This window comes from Podarcis liolepis (assembly GCF_965112155.1).
Source record: "Podarcis liolepis genome assembly, chromosome: 11".
NCBI lineage: Eukaryota > Metazoa > Chordata > Lepidosauria > Squamata > Lacertidae > Podarcis > Podarcis liolepis.
The window spans coordinates 10,750,105-10,770,129 of NC_139565.1; the positions used below are offsets into that span (position 1 = coordinate 10,750,105).

General features: G+C 45.5%; 1 protein-coding gene across 2 annotated transcripts in view; it reads left to right on the forward strand.

Moving 5' to 3' along the window:
- Window positions 1-17,821: 17,821 nt before the first annotated feature.
- The window catches only part of LOC310688453 (uncharacterized protein), a 143,135-nt gene continuing 140,931 nt past the window's right edge, over window positions 17,822-20,025 (forward strand). For both annotated transcript variants that reach the window (XR_014516948.1, XM_083465000.1), the window contains exon 1: window positions 17,822-18,502. Coding sequence is in view for 1 of the 2 variants with exons in the window: in XM_083465000.1 (XP_083321126.1) it covers window positions 17,836-18,502 (667 nt within the window). In the remaining variant the exon portion in view is untranslated. The remainder of the gene's footprint in view (window positions 18,503-20,025) is intronic.

Sequence of the window (20,025 nt, forward strand, 5' to 3'; positions counted from 1 at the left end):
GCTGACAGAAGACAAAGCAGGTGTTTGAAGCAGAGTTTTGGGGACGTGATGTGAACCAGGAGTAAGGCATGAAGTAGGAGAGTCCAAGCAACATTTCTGAACAAGGTTTGATGGCTGACTGAATCCAAGGCTGCAGCTATGGGGGAAACAAGACTCTCTTGGGGTGCTGATGCTGTGAACTTCTCCATTATAGGCTCAGGTTGTATATATGTGTAAATAAGCAATATATCATAAAGACCCCACAGTCTCCGCTATGCCTTATTTCCAAAAGGAAGCACAAACCCTGGATGAATGCCTGGAACCGCTGGAATCTCGCACCACTCTGAGATTGTGGTGGCTCGACCATAAAGAAGGCTGATCTCTGAAGAATTGATGCTTTTGAATTATGGTGCTGGAGGAGAATCTTGAGAGTCCTGTGGACTGCAAAAAGGTCAAACCTTTCCATTCTTAAAGAAATCAGCCCTGAGTGCTCACTGGAAGGACAGATCCTGAAGCTGAGGCTCCAATACTTTGGCCACCTCATGAGAAGAGAAGACTTCCTGGAAAGGACCCTGATGTTGGGAAAGATGGAGGGCACAAGGAGAAGGGGACAACAGAGGACGAGATGGTGGGACAGTGTTCTCGAAGCTACCAACATGAGTTTGACCAAACTGTGGGAGGCAGTGGAAGACAGGAGTGTCTGGCGTGCTCTGGTCCATGGGGTCACAAAGAGTCAGACACGACTAAATGACTAAACAAACAATACAGTACAGTGGTACCTCGGGATAAGTACTTAATTCGTTCTGGAGGTCCGTTCTTAACCTGAAACTGTTTTTAACCTGAAGCACCACTCTAGCTAATGGGGCCTCCTGCTGCCGCCATTCCGCCAGAGCACGATTTCTGTTCTCATCCTGAAACAAAGTTCTTAACCTGAAGCACTATTGCTGGGTTAGCAGAGTCTGTAACCTGAAGTGTATGTAACCTGAGGTACCACTATATACACTTAGTCTCAATGAAATTTGTTTGAAAAGAATATTATGATTGTTTTGGGTTCTTGTGGCAAATAAATAGTCTCAAATATTTGTCTCATTGGACTCAAGGTTATGGACTGTACTGAAATAAATACTCATGCTATATGCAAGGTAGGAATGTGTTTTTATTTGCTTGTTCATCACTATTATTTTTTGTGCATTTACAATGCGTTGAAGATTAACCAACCTATTATGTAAATTATTAACAGGGAAAATGTATACCATAAGCTTGCAAAGACTCATATTTACCATAAAGGAAGGGGGGAGGCAGTAAAATTCATTGCAACATCAAGACTGCATTGAACATTGACAGCTGTTTTCTGCGCTCTTGCAGGAACTTTGCTTTGAATACTGCAAAATAGCAGATGTTTATGAGCAATCGGGGGGCCTGTATATTTACTGCGTATTTCTATGAACAGCAGTACCTACTATTACTCAAGTTTCATGCAGAAGGCCTTGCTTAGCATCATGCAGGAAATGATATATAAAAAGAATAATAAACGAGCCTGGTGTGTATTAACTAATTTGTTGAACTGTAGCCCTATGAAATCAATGACATTGTTGTAAAAGTGAAATTCTCAAGCATTTCCCTGCTGCCTACTCTAAAATGCTGTTTATTTCCAAGACAGCAGAAGTTATTTATGTCAAAATGTGTACCCCATCTTTCTTTGCCACTCAAGGCTGCCAGTGTCCAAAATAAACTGTTATAAAGCAATCATAAAGCTAACATTAAAAAAAGAATAATCCTGTCCAGGGTAGATCTTTATGAGCAGTAAGCAGCCATATCAAGAACCACATCAAGCCACATGCATAAGAAGAAGAGTTTGGATTTGATATCCCGCTTTATCATTACCCGAAGGAGTCTCAAAGCGGCCAACAATTTCCTTTCCCTTCCTCCCCCACAACAAACACTCTGTGAGGTGAGTGGGGCTGAGAGACTTCAGAGAAGTGTGACTAGCCCAAGTTCACTCAGGAGCTGCGTGTGGAGGAGCAGAGACACGAACCCAGTTCACCAGATTACGAGGCCACCGCTCTTAACCACTACACCACGCTGGCTCTGTGAACAGCTTGGTGAACAGCTTGGCAATATGTGAGTCTTTCTTGTATGTGGCAAAAATAGAGATCCATTTCATACACTCATGAGGTGGCCCTTGAGTCAGGTGGTGTAGGACTACCAGTGTGTGTTCACAAGCATACACACACCCACACACCCGCTTTTAAGCTAAAGAGGCTGCCAGGCTTTGTAATTCATTTATTTAGAAAACGAACCTCAACAACTCATAGTACCAGCTAGGTAAGATGGCACAGGAGGTTGTGGTACTTGAGGGACCCCTAAAATCAGAAGGGTAAAGGTAAAGGACCCCTGGACGGTTAAGTCCAGTCAAAGGTGACTATGGGGTTGTGGTGCTCATCTCGCTTTCAGGCTGAGGGAGCCAGCGTTTGTCCATAGGCAGCTTTCCGGGTCATGTGGCCAGCAGGACTAAATCGCTACTGGCTCACGGAGGACCGTGATGAGTGCCAGAGTGCATGGAAACACCATTTACCTTCCCGCCACAGTGGTACCTATTTATCTACTTGCACTGACATGCTTTCAAACTGCTAAGTTGGCAGAAGCTGGGACAGAGCAACGGGAGTGCACCCTGTCACGAGGATTCGAACTGCTGACCTTCTGATCAGCAAGCCGATGAGGCTTGGTGGTTTAGACCACAACGCTACCCGCTCACTAAAATCAGAAGGAGATACCTCTCGTGTCCCACCTAGGGTGGAGGCACAGTGTGCTGGTCCCGGGGGGAGGTTACTGTGAGGCGTGGTCAGAGCCCGGTCCTGGGTCGAGGGTCTGGAGATTGTCCACTAAGGGCGAAGCGGGGTCTAAAGCGAGGAGCTGGGCAAGGTCAGGAACTCTGGAAGAACAGGTCTGGGTGCTGGCAGAAACAGGTTTCCAACGACGTTGCTCCCGCAACCTGGGACCGGGTTGACTGGCCTTTATCTTCTCTGAGGCCAGGGGCGGTCCCGGCCCACAGGTGACCCGTCTCTCCTGGCCTTAAGGCGAGCACTCCTCCTGGGAGAACTTAGTTCCCTCCGCCTCTCTGCCCTGAGCCTCTGCAGCTCAGGAGAGGCTGGAGGGTTACTGGACCCAGGGGGAGACTCACCTTCCCCTGACAGGGCTGGGAGAGGCGCACCTGTAGGCAATGGGTCCCCAATCAACTCCGGAGCCGAGTGGATTCATCTGGTGTCTGCTCCTGAGGATCCGGCACAGGTGCAGGCGCTTCAGGTTCAAGCCCCTGCCCTGGCTCAGCCGGCCCTGGAGGTGGGGACTCCTGTGCATGCTGGGATTCCTCCAGCCTCTGAATCAGATTCCCAGGCCATCACACACAGTTGATGACAAGAGAAAGGGCATTTTCACTGGCTGCACTGATAATTCATTAAAACAACCTTAAATTTGCTTATATATGTAAAATCTCCCCCTGTCTTCTACCCTCTGCTTGCCTATCACCAGCTGGTAAAGATATTTTTATTTCAGCACACACTTGCCTGCTAAGTATTACCTGTTGAGGTCAATTCCTCACACACTACCTTGAGTGGTCATGGGCACTAGAAGAGGACAAGAGACAACTATATCTAGAGAACATAAGTATTTTGAACCAACAACGTTTTCTCTGAGTAGGAGATGAACTCACTTCTTTCCCACAAAATGTAAATTATCTCCCCCACACATCTTCACAACTGTCTTAAAACAACAACAAAACTCCAGTGTGGTAGTGAGATAAAGGTGGCAAGTCTCTCTCTTCTCTCCTTCCAGAGCTACTTTTGTGCTCTCCCCGTGGGACTAACAACTCCAGTGGAAATTTCAGTCAGGAAAATTGATGCGCGGGAAGGGTTAAACCTCCTCCCACAGTGCCAGTGTCTCAATATCTGTTTTTAAATTAAAGCAAAAAATAGGGAGGATCTTATTAATAGCTCTTTGATTAAACATCTGGTCAGACATGGCACTGGGGAATATTATGGGGCACAGAAGAGCGAAAAGGGAATTTCTGGAGAAACAAGCTTGGCTAGAATTTTGAAAGTAAAATACACACAGGGCAAATAGAGGTGAGTTGGTGCATCTAATTTGGCCCTAAGTGGACAATACGAGTGGAATCTCCGTTCCTTTGCCACATCAAAAAGACTGATACTGATGAACTGGAAAAATTAAAATGCGGCTCCCTTCTGCGATTGGATTGAAGACTTATACAAACTCGCAACATATGAACAACTTGCATGTAAACGCAGACTTGCCGTGGAAAAATTCAATGATATCTGGAATCCATTCTTACAAATAGTGTAATAAAATATAATAATAATAATAATAATAATAATAATAATAATAATAATAATAATAATAATAATTTGGCCATAAGTAAAGAATCTGAGTTTAGCAAAAATGCTTCCAGGGCAGAAAGCCAAGGCATCCTTTAGGACAGGCATAGGTAAACTCCGGCCCTCCAGATGTTTGGGACTACAATTCCCATCATCCCTGACCACTGGGTCCTGTTAGCTAAGGATGATGGGAATTGTAGTCCCAAACATCTGGAGGGCTGGAGTTTGCCTAAGCCTGCTTTAGGATTTGTTTCTACTACCTGACACTGCTTCTTCAGTCCCATAAAATCATAGAATTGTAGCCTTAGAAGGAACCACAACAGTAATTAGACTAACGTCCTGCCATGCAGACACAGTATAGCTTCCAAACATTCAACAAAAAGATTTATATATTCTCACTCAAGCTGAAATATTTGATAGCTCACGGTGATTTTGATCCATATTTTGACAGCATGTTTCACTGGGGCTGGTATTTATTACACTCCATAAAGTTATTGGTTAAAAAAAAAAAGTTATCAGGAGCCTTGTATCATTGTCTTATCCAAGTAGGGAAAATCTTATGTATTAAGCAGGAAAGTGCAGGAGCCGGAAGAGATAATTTTATATCCAAATGCCAGTTGCTCCTGTTGCTACTTTTAGACTTGTAACTTGAACAAATTAGCTCCTATTTTGACAAAGTGTGTGCAGATGAGCGGCTCATTTGCACAGGTTGTCGCCGTGGAACTTGAGGTGGAAATGAATTTTGAGTCTCCATCGCCTGCCTTCACAAGACCAAACTTTTGAAAAGTCAGACTGTTTAACTTTAAAGAGCAACAAAATGTTCATGAAACAGCTGCAGACAACTGAGAAAATGATAAAGTGGAAAAGTTTCATAATTGCATCAGGAGGAAAAGCTTAACCAGCTCCCCATTCCAACTTTTATTGTGAAAACTGAAATGTCTTCCACAAGAATTCCTGCTATCTGGAATACTGAGGACGCTAGTGTTTAAGGAACAAAATCCCATACACTACAGAACTGCATGGATGGTTGACAATTTTCATGGTGAGTTGACACTACTATTTCTTCATAGTATTGACACTGCAGTGTTTTTATATTAGTTCAGAAGCACATCATATTGCACACTGTTGAAAGTAAGCATGGGTACACCCGGGCCAGATTATTATTATTATTATTATTATTATGGTTTGATAGGCCCTAAGCTACTGAAGGTAATGGGGCCCTTTATATGTCCAGCTGTCCTTTGTCAACAACAAATTGTCGCTGGTTTTTGTGTTGAATGTATGCTATGTGGTAATTTATGGACCCAGTAGGTATCTAAAGCCATTTGCACATCACAAAATATGTATTTTATCAAAGTAATTGTTGAACTGAAACACAGTTAAGAAGAAGTATATTAACAGTGAAATACAATTAAGAAGAAGTATATTAATAGTGAAATAATTATTAAGCTCAAATTTAAAATGATTTTTTATTCATAACAATAATGCAAACACATTGGCATTTGGCAATAACAAAAGTTCCTTTAGAAACACAATTTACAAAGACTCATAATGAGCAAACCAGTGATATTTTAGGGAGCAGAGTAGCAGGCTAGGCCCACTACTTACATCGTGGGAGCCTACACAACACAAAACACTGTTGCTGTATGTAGGTTTTATTTTCTTTTTATTTTAGCTTACATTTTGGAAATGGACATCCAGGTGTGTTTTTTTCCTTTAATTTTTTTTGGGGGCCCCAAGAGAGTGGAGCCCTAAGCTATAGCTTGTTTAGCTTATACATAAATCTGGCACTGGGTGCACCTCATAGATGCTTGAGGGGACCACTGAGAATCCCATATAAGCCGCCTTCTTTTTAAAAACATCATTTTTATTGATTTTCCAATAAAAAACATCCAATTAATATATCCAATCATAACACTCCAATTAAAATAAAAAACTAAAATAAAAAGACCAAATTATAGTCCAAATTGTGATTATTAATTTTTTGGAGCTCGCCACTGTCTGGGCCTCTGAAGCACATCTCTACATCTCAGTCCTGCCTCTCCTTGTTGTTTCCATATTTTCCACATATCGATTTTGATGCTTTATAATCCTCCGTCCCTGAGTTCACGATTCTCAATCATGTCAAACAAAATATACTTTCATCCGTCAAATACAGCTTTGTTAGTATATATTTTTCCAACTGCCTTTTTATGAGCGCAGCTTCCTCTGACTCCATTCCAATCTGGGATGTTGTCCAAGTCTGTTATCTGAAGTTTAATGGCGCAGCAACTCCCAATCATTAATTGTCCAAACCTTCCTTTTGAGCTTTATTGAACCAATACCTTCCAAGTTAAATTGTTAGGCAAAACTGTTTGCAATATTGCAATGTAGATAAACTGTATTCCACAAATATCAGTCATTTGGCGATCAATCAGCCTTTGGAGACCGCACTCTCCCCCCTCTGGGCCCTGGGGGTGGGCTGCTAGACACCACTTACCCTCCTCTCTCACCCATAATGAATACAAAAAACTTCTACAAACAGCTGCACTGTGTATTGTTCCAAGTTGTTATCTCAAATCATTGCAAAATCAGCCAGCACATAACTCCTACTTCCCTCAAAGAAAGGGAGGAATATATTTTTCCATGTTGTGTTATATTTGTGAACGCCATCTTGCCTCCTCTTCCAACTTTATCAAGTCTTTCAAGTCTTAAGTAAAGCTGCACAATTAAATGCCTAATTATAAATAGAAGTCCATCTGTACTCTTTTTTTTTTTAAAAAAAAAAAGTTCTTAATGAGGCTTGGCATTGAAAACCAATTGTAGATGTTAAGTAGAGAGGGGAAAACCCATACCAAACACCTCCGTTATCCATACACCATGATGAGAATCTTTTTGAAGTCCGAGCTTAAACCCCCAGGGACTGTACACTTCTGCAGGTTTTTTCTTAAGCTTCTTCAACCCAGTCCATGTCTACTTATTGTCCAAATCTATTCATTTTTTCAAACAGATATTCCCAGCTATGAGAATGGCATTGGAGAGTGCCAGCCGTACCGGCTCTGTGACCCAGTGTCTTGCCGCTTGCACCTTGATGCAAGTCGGCATTCTCGGACAATCTGCGGGTCTGCGAGACAGTCCTCCCCCAACCTGGGGAGTCTGCCATATCATAACCCCCATATCAGCCCTGAATTACCAGTATGGCTGGGGTCCGGTTATGTTGGAGTCAGCCATTGATTCTATTATCTCTCTAAGGCACTGTGGTATAAACCACTGAGCCTCTTGGGCTTTGGGATTGGAAGGTTGGTGGTTTGAATCCGCACGATGGGGTGAGCTCCCTTTACTCTATCCCAGCTCCTGCCAACCTAGCAGTTTGAAAGCACACCAGTGCAAGTAGATAAATAGGTACCTATTTATCTGTGTGCTCTGGTTTCCGTAACGGTGTTCCGTTGAGCCAGAAGCTACTGTTAGGTCCATCATGAGATGTCCACCAGCTTCCAACCACGGATATCACCAGCCTTCAAGCAAACAAACTTGCCTTATTATCGCTCCGTAGCATCCCACTATCAGAGGATTCTCTCCTTCCATTCACCACTATGCGTCCTGCTGGAAATAGAAAAGGGCTTTCCCCTTGGCCTGCCTTTGTATCCATTCAGTTGCCATGTGCTTTTGTGACATCACAAGAAACCCACAGCCAATGGCAACAGCTGGGGAGGCATCATCTTCATTGCTTTGAGACTCACAATGGCAGGTGGACCTATCAGTGATTGTGTGCTTGTTTATTCAGGAAGCAGGTGGCACTGTGGTCTAAACCACTGTGCTTCTTGCTTCCCAGTCAGAAAGTTGGCAGTTCGAATCCCCACCAGAAACAGGAAGCCGCCATGTAAGCCTTCTTGAACTTCCTAAGTGAGAAGCTGGAAAAAATAATCACCACCAGTATATATGCTGTTAGACATGTTCATTAATTTCAGTAGGTCTACTGTGAGTAGGACTAACACTGCCTATAGCCCAATTTTCTTCAGCTCTGACTGCATTAGATATTAAAAATGAGGTCTCAAAGAGAACTAAACAGGCTTTATTTTCAACTCAAAATTATAGGATACATCTAAGTCAGGGCTCGCCTCCCACTTTCCGTCCGTTGAATGTAACAAGGTAGCATTGCTCTACTGAACACCAGGGAGGGGGATTCCTCTCCCAAGGGTGACCCACAGTTGGCAGGCTCCTAGCCTATGTTTTTGCTCCTGCTGGGTCTGAATGCTTCACTTATTAAATACAGTAACTCTACCTTGTCTTATTTCATTCACCTGCTGGCCAGAGGAACTAACAGTTCTTTTTCTGCTGCCTGGATTTTAAACTGAGCAGGAGAAAATTTGCAGAGAGCCCTCAAAGTCCTTTTCAGAACTGGTTGGAGAGAACTTTGACAAGACCTCTATTGACCACAACAATACACTCTGTTGGTACAGGACTACACAATTTGTGAGCTACAAACCACTCATGGCTTGATAAAACCTTCTATTTTAGAAGATAGCAAAAAGAGAAGAAGAAGAAGAAGAAGAAGAAGAAGAAGAAGAAGAGTGGAGGACCCATCTGGTAGGCCACACTGCATAGCTGATGGGATTTGATGATCTTGGTGGGTCAGCAGTTGTGCAGACCTGCAATTAGGAAGCGCAACAAACAATGCCTATGCTGTTTGCACTTGTATGCACAATTCAATAAGCACTGTTTAAGGAATGACAAATAGAACCAAGCAGTTTTCCCCTGCCCTGTGGGTTATGCACACAACAGCAGAAGCAACAGCTAACCTGACTTTTCCCTACAGTCGTTTGCACAGATCTTTCAGAGGGTGTAATTTTCCATGACAGATCGTATCTGCAATATACAAAATTAAAATAGCAAGAACAAAAACCCCACTCCTGCTGATTTAATGAAGAACAGTGATTATGATGTAACAGCTGCATACACCGTCTATCACCAAATATAATTTAAACAAATGGTATGAGACAGTTATGTCATGCTAATTGGCAATGCAGGAAGCCTATATTGAAACTGCACTGAGGCATCAAAACAACTCGGCTCCATACTATGAGCCAACAATTCAGTAACAAATATTCCATTAAATTCCCAAGTTTTGGCTTGCAGAGAAGGCAAAAGCCAGTGGGGTATAGAGATTAAAATGTTGAACTACAACCTGGGAGACTAGGGTTCAAATTCCCCACTCGGCCATGAAGGTCACTGGATTATCTTAGGCAGGTAGTCACTAAAGTACCTTTAAGCCCAGCCTGTCTCATAGAGTTGTGGTGGGGATTAAATGATTGGAGTGAAAACCATGTGTACCATTTTGAGCTCTTTGGAGGAAAGGGGGAGATATGAATGGAAGAAATAAATTTTCGAAAATCCACACTGGCATTTTCTCAGTCCTTGAGGGGCACAGCACATGACTGCTGTGCTCGTGGTAGCCACTTGTATATCTCTTCAGTTTATGACATTTTTCTACCTAAAAGGGTAAAGAACCCCAGGACGGTTAAGTCCAGTCAAAGGCGACTATGGGTTATGGTGCTCATTTCGCTTTCAGACCAAGGCAGCCAGCGTTTGTCCACAGACAGCTTTCCAGGTCATGTGGCCAGCATGACTAAACTGCTTCTGGTGCAACAAAACACCGTAACAGAAGCCAGAGTGCTCGAAAACACCTTTTACCTTCCCGCCACAGCGGAACCTATTTATCTACTTGCACTGGTGTGCTTTCGAACTGCTAGGTGGGCACGAGCTGGGACAGAGCAACAGGAGCTCACTCCATTGCGGGGATTTGATCCGCTGACCTTCTGATCGGCAGGCCCAAGAGGCTCCATGGTTCAGACCACAGCACCACCCATGTTTTCCTTTTCTACCTATGGGTGATAGGGACCTGGTCTGAGTTTCTTAATAAACAAAAAGATGAAAAAAATCTTTTTTTAATAATAATTCCAGTGGCACGTTAAAGATCAACTAAATTATTATTATGATAATAATTATTATTATCAACATAAATTATTATGAGTTTCTTAAATAATTCTTCTAACATTTCATTTCCCATGTGCTCAGGCACAACTGGACCTGGCTGGATCCTCTTGCTATATTTATATAATGGTAATATCAACATAATATTTTTATAGTGGTAGTAAGGACTAGAACCAAACAAGCAACTGCCTTCCTATGTCTCCTCCACACAACAGCCACCTGCCAGCTGAACCACAGTGAGTTGCAAGCAGAACCAGCGTTACTTCTTGCCTGTCCTTCCCAGGGTGGGTTACAACAACATGAAAATACAATGTGGAAATCATCTAAAACGTTTTGCAATCAGAAAAATAAGGTAAGTCCTACATCTACATCTATATCTGTATCTGTATACATAGCCATATAAATAGTGAAAACTGTTTGTCCTTTGCAAAAGGTGCCCTCAGAGGATGAGAGCATGGGGAAATGGGGTTGCCCATTCGGAGTGAAATCAGGAAGCATTTTCCTTGCTTAGTACTGGCTTCAAGACAAAGTTGCACTGGATAAATCAGAGTGTGGGTAGGAAACATTGCTCTTGTATGGGTCTTGTGATGCTGGTTACTTCTCCCTCTCTCCCCAGCCCTCCATATTTCTTCTCACTCTTAATTGTCATACCAAACAGGAAACTCCAATAGCAATCAGAGCAATGAAACAATTTATAGAAAGGAGAAGAACAGCCACAGAACAGTGATAGGAGCAGAAATCTCTGGAGAGGGGTGTGTGGGTTTCATAGCCAGGCCATCCAGATTCAGATTTAACTGAAGCTGTGTGCATTGCACACATCACTAGTTCTCACTTTATCATCATAACTCACCACTGGAAAGTGTGATAGTATACCCACTGTCTAGTATCATTAAATAAATCAGGTCTGAAAGTCTCCCAGGAAAAGAGTTTCTGTTTGCAAACAGAAAATTTGGTTCATCATCAATAATGAAAAGGGGCTAAAGAAAAGATTATATGACAAGTTAATTGGGTTTTGATCAAAAGCTTTGGCCGTTTATATTATACATCGAGCTTGAATGGCTTGGTAATCTCTCTCTTTCTCTCGGAAGTTTTCCTTCAGGGAATAATTTGGCAACCTTCACTCACACAGAGTAGCATTTACTCATGCAAGTAGTTCATTCCATCATGTTGACTTATCTGCCCAGTTTTACTGGGTAGTATTTGTACTCAAAAAATAATGATACTAAGAGCAGATTTCATTACACATATTTATCTTAGCTCCAGCACAATACTTAAGCACAAGTTGCTGAGTCCTTTGTATTCAAGAAGAATGGCAATGCAGAGGCTTCAATGGAATGTTCAATGTTCCCATCATGAATATTTCTAGCCCTGCTCTGGTGTGATTGGCTGGGTTCCAAATGCGGCATAACACAATAATGGGAAAGACAGTGCAATGGTGTAATGAAAATAACAGCCTAAGGATATATGTGTATGTATGACACTACATGCTGTTGTTGTCGTTTAGTTGTTTAGCCGTGTCCAACTCTTCGTGACCCCATGGACCAGAGCACGCCAGGCACTCCTGTCTTCCACTGCCTCCCACAGTTTGGTCAAACTCATGTTGGTAGCTTTGAGAACACTGTCCAACCATCTCATCCTCTGTCATCCCCTTCTCCTTGTGCCCTCAATCTTTCCCAACATCAGGGTCTTTTCCAGGGAGTCTTCTCTTCTCTCTCTCTCTCTCTCTCTAAATTTTTTAACATATAAGTTCCAACAATCATTTAACATAACTTCTTATCTTATACAATATTTTAGACTTCCGTCAACAACCTCTGAAGATTTTCCGTTCTTTATCACTTGTTCTGCATTTCTTAAATTCTCTATTACTTTTAATTGTCCTTAACTAATAATTCTTTTCAAAGTCTTCCTTGCAATATTTCACAAAGTCCTCCTTACAGAACTTCTTGCAGTCCTACTAGCGTAATCTGTTTATCACAATTGCTTTTCAAATAGTTCAAATATTTACTCCAGTCCTCTAAGAATTTCTGATCCCGCAGGTTTTGAATCCTTCCTGTTAATTTATCTAATTCTGCATAGTCCATTATGCAGGGGGAGCGCACCACCCCCAGCACCACGAGGCCGATGGGGTGCCATTGCGGCTGCCCCCCCCCCCGTACTGGGCACCATGCCGCTGCAGGCAGCGTGCTACACCCCCAGGATGTGTGCCGAGCCCCTGCAGGAGGCGCGTCACACCCCCGGGATGCGCACCTGCCACGCCTCTACCTGCTCTCCGCCCCCGGTGCTGGAGCATGAAGCTCTGCCACTGGTTTAGCTTATACGTAAATCCGGAACTGGGCAGAAGCAATTGCATGGTTCTTCCCCTACCAACCTGAAATCACAGCAAGTTTACTCCCCCTCCAATATGCCCTGGATTTTGAGCTCCTGCTCTTGTGTCCAGAATTGCACAACTGTCCCATAAAGGCTAAAATATGTAAGACAGGCATTTGCATTTATGTCCTGAAACAAGGAGTTCGTCAGTCTTAGTGGAAGAGCTCCTGTTTCTCCTTTCCCTGGTTTGCAATACAGTTACATTCAGAAGCGGGGAACAGAAGGACGTTGGGAGAGAGAGGCGGAGAAGCATCTTCAGCAACTTCAATTTGTGGATAATATAAATTTAAGATGTGCTGTAAAGTTAGAGCAAGCAGGAAGTAAAAATCAAAAGGACTTGAGTCATAGTGTATAACTATGTTTACTGACTTGCCCAATAAAACTTATAGACAAATGTAAAGAAATACACGCTGGTCGCAAAAATTTAAAATGCATAGGCAGAAAGCACATTTAGCTAAAACAGTGAGCGTATGGCAGAGAAATTAAAAGAATGACATACACCTACCTGTAAAACGCTTCACACAAAATGTTGACGCAGTAAAAGCAGTGTCTCAATATATAATTAGTGCGTGGTGTACTAAATGTACAGTATAATGTACATTTTTAGAAGGTGTTAGGGGAAAGTACATGAAAAATGAAATGGGTTTAAAGCATGTTAGAAGATATGCCCTGGTTGTATCAATCTGGATTCCTTTCTCATGGGCACAAGCTGCGTGAGAGAATTGTGTAGAGCACTACGCCGTGTTTGGGTCAAATTTGGAAATATGTCGCAGAGAACAACACTAAAAGCAACGGCCTCTCAGTAAAGAATATATGCAACAGGAAATGCAAGTAAGCCAAGTAATTCAGCAAGAAATGCAAACTGGACCTTTTCTTTACTAACAACCAGACAGAAGTAAAACTGGGTTTGCCATTAAGTGTACCCTCATTAGAGAGCATCGGTCAGTTGTGTCTTTCTGGATAATCTACCCATATGATACATATGCTTTCAAGCACATATATTTGTCACATATACACTTTGCAATATTAGATTTGCACTCAAAATATACACATCTTAGGTCCAAACCCAAAGCCTGAAGGGTGAAGGTACCCCATGAGTCATAAACCTGGAGAGAATGCCCCTGACCAGAGCAAACACCTAAAATAGAAAATCTACATTTTATAAAAGAAAAAAAAACCACCCCAGAGCCTGATGGAATCTTCCCAGCTTTCCCTTGATAATCTCTGAAGGAGAAAGCTGGGCATAAGCTCTCTAAAACCAACAGAATCAACACCATACCCAAAAGAAACAAGCAAATTCTCGAAAGGATGGATCCTTCTAGCTTCCTGAATAAGTGAATGGTTATTCCCCCTTTCACAACAATCCTTACAAATTGAAAAAAAATTCAAAATGTCCATGAGATTCTGCCTTCCCTCTCAGCTCAGCCTTATGTAAGGAAGACATTTCAGATAGAGCAGGGGTAGGCAACCTAAGGCCCATGGGCCAAATGTGGCCCAATCACTTTCTCAATCCAGCCCGCGGACGGTCTGGGAATCAGTGTGTTTTAGTAGAATGTGCCCTTTTCTTTAAAATGCCTCTCTGGGTTATTTGTGGGGCACAGGAATTCATTAATTCTTCCCCTCCCCCCCCCAAAATAGTCCGGCCACCCACATGGTCTGAGGGACGGTGGACTGGCCCATGGCAGAAAAGGGTTGCTGACCCCTTTGATAGAGTGAGCTGTGAGCTTGCAATATGGCAAAGCCCTGATTCAGGAGTTAACTGCTCAGTTCACCCTCAGCTGGAGGCATGTATAAAGATGCTAAACAACCATCTGTCAGGGATATTGTAGTTAAAGGTAAAGGGTAAAGGTACCCCTGACCATTAGGTCCAGTCACAGATGACTCTGGGGTTGCAGCACTCATCTCGCTCTATAGGCCAAGGGAGCCGGTGTTCGGGTCATGTGGCCAGCGTGACTAAGCCGCTTCTGGCAAACCAGAGCAGCGCACAGAAACACTGTTTACCTTCCTGCTGGAGTGGTACCTATTTATCTACTTGCACTATGATGTGCTTTCGAACTGCTAGGTGGGCAGGAGCTGGGACCGAACAACGGGAGCAAACCCCATCGTGGGGATTCGAACTACCGACCTTCTGATCAGCAAGCCCTAGGTTTAGACCACAGTGCCACCCGCATCCCTTACATATTGTAGTTACATATGCATTATAGATCCTGCATTGAGGAAAGGGAACCTCAAAGAGTCCCTTCCAACACTATAAATGTATGATAAGCCAACACAAAATCCCCCTTTCTTTCTTTTTGTGCCAGTCATACCACAAAGTACAAGCCTAAGTGGCTGTAATATTTCAAGTAGTTCTCCAAATGATCAGTTTAGATTCACCTGTGCTCTTCCAAAGAAAATTTTTTTAAAAACCTATCTAACTTTAATGTCAGTTTTTGAGCTACTCTGCAGCAGACAGATGCTGGGAGCAGCTTTTTAAAATTCAAATGCAATTCCCTATGCATCTGGCTACTCCGCTCAAATGATCAGATGGGCAACATGTCATACTGCTTCTAGGAACGAACCCTTCCTTCACCTGAAGATTAGGAAGTGGAGTTTCCTGCATTTGGGGAAATCACAAGGGTCAGCACACCGCGAGTGCAATGGATGAGGGTCTCCTGATGGAAAATGAAACCCAACTCTCCCACAAGACATTTAAGTGGCCAAAATCATGCCAAAAATCATAAACAAAAATTACGTGTCCGTTGTGAGTTATTTTGGGGGTGGATTGGGGACCTCAACACGCAAAAGGAAAAGGAAACCTTGCTTGCTGCACCCACTGAACAAGCATGTACGTAATCAGAGTCTCTGAAATTATATAAATCCGCTGTAAAATTTTGTTAAAATATCTGATCATTTTATTCATTTGTGTACATTTCCCCAGTGCAGTGCACCTCCATCGTGTGTACAGAACTGCTGAGTTCAGCACAAGCATCTCCTCCGTGCTTGTGTATTTAAGTCTGCACAGCTGTGGGTTGGGCTGGCTGTATAATAAGAGCAAACAATATGTTAAGATCTTGGGCATCTGTCTAAAGCTGATTGTAAAATTGGGAGAATGATTTGTAAAGCTAGCGTGAGGGTGTGCTGCCGAGGTTTCTGAAATATAGGCAATGGTAGCGACTCTTTTGAATACATTATTTTTCATAGCTCTAGGATTCTTTAAAAAACAACACACACACACACACACACACACACACACAACATCACTATATACTGTAATACACAATTTAGATGAGTTAACTGTATCAGGCTTCTATAAAAATTGTTTTGGGAATACTCAAAAATTAATGACCTACACATTAATCCCTGCAGTATTTATATTTATACGATGACATTTGTCATGATGAGTGCAACTTGGCACTAATGGGAAAGCGTGTTCTCATTAAAGAGAGAGCACGTGTTGCGGATGGGGCCTGACAAAACATCCTCAGCTGCAGCCAGGCTGTGGCAAGTGTTTGAATTGATTGGTGATTGCTGTTACTGGGGAAAAAGTAATGTTTCCAATTAAGGGGTGGAGTCAAAGGTTATTTATACTGGGTCCACAGCTTGTTCCTTTCTCTTTCGCTGTGGACACCGGATCAGCACCGGAGTGATATCAGCGAGAGTTTGGTCGTATATCTTCCCCCATTTTACCTCCCTTCTTCATCTCCTTTTCCTTTCTTATTTTGTTGTTGCTGTTGCTATTGTCGCTTTTATTTTATTTTCCTCCTTTATCCCCTGCCTTCCTGCATTGGACCTTGTTGTGTCTGGGAGGGGGAGGGTGCCCTAGGCCCCGGGTGGCTTACGGCCCGGTTCTCGGCTGAGCCTGGGACCGGGGCCAGGGAAAACAACCCTGCCTGACTGGCGCGTTGTGCCCGGTGGGCGTCCTGTTTGCGCCGCGGCTATTCTAGCCCGGCCGGGGCCTTCTCACCCCCCCTCCCATTTTCTCGAGGCGACGTGGGGGATCGACTGAGGAGCCTCTACTCTCCCCTCGGCTTCCCTGTCCGTGCCCCGGAGGGGCCTGCGGGTGCCGGGGATCGCCCCTCGGCCGGCTGGGAGCCGGCTTGCCTTCGGGGCGCCGGGGGAGGCCCTGATCCTTGCGCGCAGCGCGCGCGCGCCGGACGGTAGCTCCGGCGGCCGGCGCTGCGCCGGGGATTGCTGGCCTGCGGCGGGGAGGCCTGCAGGCGTTGGAGTAACGCCGCGGCTGCTCTCGCCTGGCCGGGGCTTTCATTTTTACCCCCTCCCCACTACCCGGAGCGGGGGGATCGGCCGGGGGGGCCTCTTCCCTCTCCCGGCTTCCCTGCCTTTGCCGAAAGGGCCTGCGGGTCCCGGGGATCGCCCCTTTTGCCCGGCGAGGATCCGGCCTGCCTTGGGAGAGGCCCTGATCCTCGCGCGCAGCGCGCGCGCCGGGCGGTCGCTCCGGCGGCCTGCGCTGGGGCCGAGAATTCCTGGCGCTCGGCCGGGAGGCCTGCGAGCGCCGGGAGAGCGCCGCGGCTGATCTTGCCTGGCTGGGGGCCTTCTCACCCCCCTTCCTTCCTTCCCGAAGGGCTGGGTTGGTGCTGGGGGAAGTTGCCTGGGTGCCGGGACTTACCTTGCTTGGCGGGTGAACTCCGCAGGCGGTTCCCGGCGAGTTGGGGGCCCCGTGAGCCCGTGGTAGGCTTCCTGGTGGGCTCGGGTTAGGGAGGTGCTTGCAGGCCCTCCATTTAGTGGCGATTTGGCGGGAGCGCCATTTTGCCTCCTTTCCTGGCCACGCAGCGACATCTGGTGGCCAGACTTTGTAACTGCAAGGTTCCTGGTACTGAACGGTTTATTTGCAGCAAGGGAGGCCTCTAGTGGCCATTGTGATATTGCAGGTTGCTGAAGCTGCTCGAATTGCCTCCTGGTGGTGGGGGTTTTCATCAATTTGGCCTTGAGTGGGCCAAACCACTGAGTGGTGGGGTTGGGGCGCCACTTACTTACTGGTTATTCATTTATTTTTGAACTAAATCCTGTCTGCAATTTTATCTTGGTTATTAACTTTCTTAATTTTGTAATTTAATTTTACAAGTTAATTTTAATTTTAATTTTAATTTTAATTAATTTTAATTTTGTTTGCTTTTTCATACCAGTAGTAGGGATGGCTCCTAAAAAGGCGACAGGGAAGTCTGCTCCTGTCCGCTCGGCTAAGCGGCCTATTAAGGGCCCTTCCCAGGCCTTGCGTTCTCCTGAGCCCAACCCGTCGTTGCAGCGCCTTCAGTCCATGGTATCTGGTTTGGCGAATGACCCGGTCGCTCTGGCACAGGTCGAGGCTGAGGTGGAGAGTATGATGCAGCGCCGCTCATCCCCGGCGACCTCCTCGGCACGACCAGCACCTCTACGTGTCGCTTCCTTGCCAGCGCCAACATCTAGTGAAGATGAAGGAGAATCGTCATCTGCTGGGGTTTTCTTACCTGATTCGCAGCTGGCCCAGTCCCCGGCCTTACCCGTGCAGCAGGTTGCTGCGTCAAGGGGTCGGAGTGTTGCGAGGGGAGGGGCCAGACGCAGGGCACCAACGCGGGCTCGAGCCGGGCGGGGTCCCTCGCCGCGGCCGCTGGGAGATGGTGGTTCATTACTAGATCTTTCACAGGCTGTCTCTTTTCAGTCAGTCCCAGGTTCTACGCAACGTGGCGATTTATCTGAATCATCGGTCGAGGACAGTCTTCCTCCTCCGCCAAGGGCCTCTTCTGGTGGACACCGTCGTCGCAAGAGAAGTTCTAGGAGGCGCTCCAAGCGGAGACGGAAGGATACTTCGTCCTCTTCGACAGGTACTTCTTCGCAGAGTTCCAGCAGCGATGAGGAAGCTTCCATGAAGCTTTACTGGGGCTTTGGTGAGACTTCGGGGCTCCCTAAGTGGGTTTGGGAGCGTAGGGCGAACTCTCACAGAGCAAAGTATGGGGCTGTACAGGACTGTCAGGAAGGGGTTTTGGTGCCTGACGTTAAAGTCTCCACCAATTCGGCCAGGGACCTTATTCCTGGCGCTCATTTGTCAGCCAAATTGAGGTCCAGGATTTTGAATGGTCGTTATGTTGATATTTTTAGTTTAGCCCCTCCGCAGGAGGGGCAGGAGTCTTTAGACAAGGGCTATACTACCGCCAAGAAGCGGGCTATTGTAGCCAAGGCGGATAGGACGTTCGAGCGTTGGTTGGACAGTTTCCAAGTTTTCGCTGGCGTAGTTTCCGCAGCCTACCCTAGAAGGTCCTTACATTTATGGGTCTACTTGTCCATAGTCCGCTCGGCCTTCACAATGGCTGGTGAGACCGCAGCGTTGGCTTATGATCAGAATTTTAGGCGCAGGGCGGCCAAGATCCCCACAGCCCATTGGGATCGAAAAGACTTGGATGTCTGGACCACCTATGTTGCTCCACGCATCGAGAAAAAGGCCCCTGACCAGCAGAAGTTCAGGGCTTTTCCTCAGAAGTCAGGCCGCCGGTTGTATTGTTGGGATTTCAATAAAGGGGTTTGCCAGCGGCAACCCTGCAGGTATTCGCACCTGTGTGAGAAGTGCTCCGGGAGCCACTCGGCTTCTGTGTGTACGGGGGTGCGGCGACCCTTTCGCAAGGGGGGGGGCTCGCAGCAGCTCCCGAAGGCCGCCCCCCAGGTGCCTGCCACCGGAGCCGGAAAGTAGCACCCTGTCCTCCTTAGCCTATACCCCGGTGAGGCTTCAGCCATTATTGTCCTTGTTAGGCTTATATCCTAACAAGGAAGCGGCATCCTATTTGCGTGACGGGTTTTCATTGGGTTTCAGGATTCCGGTTGCGTCGGATCCTATAGCGGGGAAGTTGGTTAATCAGAAATCTGTTAAGGAGATGCCAGAGGTGGCGCGTAGGAAAATCGAAAAGGAACTGGCTTTGCACCGCATGGCCGGTCCTTTTTCGGCCCCCCCTTTTCCTAATTTGCATGTGTCACCTTTGGGTATTGTTCCCAAGAAAGCTCTGGGGGAATTTCGCCTCATTCATAATCTCTCTCACCCTAGGGGCACATCAGTAAATGACGTGATTCCCCAGGAGCTTTGTTCGGTGAGATATGCGTCTCTTGATCACGCGATCAAGATGATAAGGAAGTTTGGGCCTGGTGCCCTTCTGGCAAAATGCGACATTGAGTCGGCATTTCGGCTACTTCCGATCCACCCCGATGATTTCTGGTTGTTAGGCTTTCATTTCGAGGGGAGATTTTATTTTGATAAGGCCATGCCCATGGGCTGCTCTGTGGCCTGCGCAGCCTTTGAGTGTTTTAGTTCATTCCTCGAATGGGCCTTGCGCAATAAAACTGGCCTGGAAGGGGTCACTCA